We start from the raw sequence: 2,673 nt of genomic DNA, 5'->3' as shown, positions 1-2,673 counted from the left end.
GGGACATGCAGTAAGCTTTGCTGGAATAGCACACTTGATGGCAAGTTCATGGGGGATTGCATACAAAGGAGGGGAGGGGAAGCAGGGGAGTGTGAGGATGCGACAAGAGAGTGATTCGCAATAGGGAGACGTACCAGCCATACATTCTCCTCTTCTGAGCAGATCCCAACATCTAGCGGTACCTAAATCCCTGTCTTTCTATCCTTGCCTCTCCATTGCCTGAGAGGGGAGGAAGTTCTTGTGGATAAGAAATCTGTCATATTCATATGGCCAAAACCCTATTCTGCTCGCCAGAATAATAGAAAGTGAACTTCTGTTACTTGTGGTGCACTTTCTGATCTCCTTCGACTCTCCTGCAAGACACACCTGGGATTGCAGGACCCTACACCTCTGGAAATGTCTTAACTGCTTATCCTGCTTCTGCTGTAGAAGCTTGCATCTGACTGACCTTAACCGCCTTAGTCATTTGGGTTCCTCTTCCTATGCACTTCTAACTTCAGGAGTGTTTAAAAGCTTTGATCTCCTATACAGTTTCTTCTAAAAAAGGAAACCTATCAGGAAGCGCATAAAACAAACAAACAAACAAACATGTTGTTATAGCTGACATTTTTCCTTTTTGGTAACAGAAGGCTGGAATCTTACCGACCAGGTCTCGAAGATCTAAGAGATGACCACCCATCAGACTACAGAGGGTTTTTTATTGCATCCAGGCTGGAATTAGCCCAAAGATACTACTCAGGGTGGACAATGAACAACACTTCTAAGTGCCATGATGATCACACCCTGGATAAGTATTTGTTTCCATTTGTGTACAGCATTGTGATGATAATCAGTGTTCCCATCAACTGCATATCCCTCTATGCATCTTGCATTCAGGTGAGGAAAAAGAATGAGCTAGCAGTCTACCTCTTCAGCCTATCCCTGGCTGACCTTTTGTACTCTCTGATTCTGCCTCTGTGGATTGATTATGCCTGGAATGGAGATAACTGGAGGCTCTCTGCCTTGCTCTGTCAGATTTCTGCCTTCCTTATGTATATGAATTTCTACACCAGCACCGCGTTCCTTGCTTGCATCTCTGTCGACAGGTACCTGGCGTTAGTTCACCCCTTGAAGCTCCGGCACTTACGCACAAGAAGGTTTTCGTTGATTGTCAGCATAATTGTTTGGTTTCTGGAAAGCATCTTGAATTCAGCCATATTGGTCAACAAAGAAGTATTCAATGATCCTTGCAATTTCACTAATCATACTTTATGCTATGATAAATACCCCTTGGAACAGTGGCAGGCAGGGATAAATTTATTCCGGATATGCTCAGGGTACCTGGTGCCTTTGATAATCATCGTGTTTTGCTACCATAAAATCTACCAAGTAGTGAGATGTAATCAAGCCACTGTAGATGAAGAAAAGAAAAAAGTGAGGAAACTTATTCTGAATATCACAGTTACTTTCATTGTTTGCTTCACTCCTTATCACATTATGCTGCTAATTCGCAGCATCAAAGAACCTTACATCACTGACCCACAGCTTTTGCAGTTGATGTATAAGGTTTACAGAATCACACAGGCCTTAACAAGTTTGAATTGCATTGCTGATCCCATTCTTTACTGCTTTGTGAGTGAAACTGCACGAACAGACATACTAAATTTGCTCAGGTGTTGCTTGTGCCTACGAAAATGTGAGGGAGACCAAGCGCAACACCATGCTCTGTGCAGCTCTGCTACAAAGAGCAGTGCGCTCATCACCTACAGAGCTTCCTGTGAAATGGAGACTGTCAGAAACGCCTGAGTGAGCTCATTCAAATCAAAACTGGATAACCTAAAGGGGAAAGAAAGAAAAAAATCTTCTCCAGTCTGTACCTAGGAAATACCACAAAAGTCACAGATACTAATCTAAGTATCTGGAGCTAATAAGAACTTGTTACAGAGTCAATGAACTCAATGGAGCATCAATATGTAACTTTAAATCAGGCATCGTGCATAAATCAATGTCAACAAACAGACGCACAGTGAAGAAAGATGACCGTGATACACTGACAAAACTACTGAGGATCCCTCCCAGAACTGCCTCCTGTTGCAGCTTGCTAGAGAGCCCGTGTGCTGCGCATACACGTACACAGCTGGAGGAAGGCTGAAGTCCTCTTAACCACGTCATTTTTTTCCAGCTTTAGTAGAAACCTAAAGCTTAGCTGGGAAGAAGCCCCCAAAGGGATTATTTTTTTTTAAATCAGTACTGTGATAGAAGTGAATAAAGGCAACCAAGATGATTGAGGGATTGGAGCATCTCCCGTACGAGGAAAGGCTGGGAGAGCTGGGACTCTTTAGCCTGGAGAAAAGAAGGCTGAGGGGAGACCTTATTACTACTTACAAATATCTAAAGGGTGGGTTGAAGGAGGATGGAGCCAGACTCTTCTTGGTGGTTCCCAGTGACAGGACGAGGGGCAATGGGTGCAAGTTGGAACATAGGAAGTTCCGTTCCAACACACGAAAAAACTTCTTTACAGTTAGGGTGACAGAGCACTGGCACAGGCTGCCCAGGGAGGTTGTGGAGTCTCCTTCTCTGGAGATTTTCAAAACCCGCCTGGATGCAGTCCTGAGTAATGTGCTCTAGGCAATCCTGCTTTAGCAGGGGAGTTGGACCAGATGATCTCTAGAGGTCCCTTCCAACTCTGAAAAA

General features: G+C 44.1%; 1 protein-coding gene across 1 annotated transcript; it reads left to right on the top strand.

Moving 5' to 3' along the window:
* Positions 1–632: 632 nt before the first annotated feature.
* GPR65 (G protein-coupled receptor 65) lies at positions 633–1,785 on the top strand. The gene has a single exon (XM_009884619.1). The coding sequence runs from the start codon at positions 748–750 to the stop codon at positions 1,783–1,785; it is 1,038 nt and encodes a 345-aa protein (XP_009882921.1). The 5' UTR covers positions 633–747.
* The last annotated feature ends 888 nt before the right edge of the window (positions 1,786–2,673 follow it).

This window comes from Charadrius vociferus, unplaced genomic scaffold (assembly GCF_000708025.1).
Source record: "Charadrius vociferus isolate BGI_N301 unplaced genomic scaffold, ASM70802v2 scaffold300, whole genome shotgun sequence".
Taxonomy (NCBI): domain Eukaryota; kingdom Metazoa; phylum Chordata; class Aves; order Charadriiformes; family Charadriidae; genus Charadrius; species Charadrius vociferus.
The sequence above is the reverse complement of the archived record's forward strand: the minus strand, read 5'-3'. Positions and strand labels throughout refer to the sequence as shown.

Excerpts from the sequence above, each read along its gene's own strand:
- GPR65 (XM_009884619.1), top strand. The coding sequence starts at position 748 with ATGAACAACACTTCTAAGTGCCATGATGATCACACCCTGGATAAGTAT.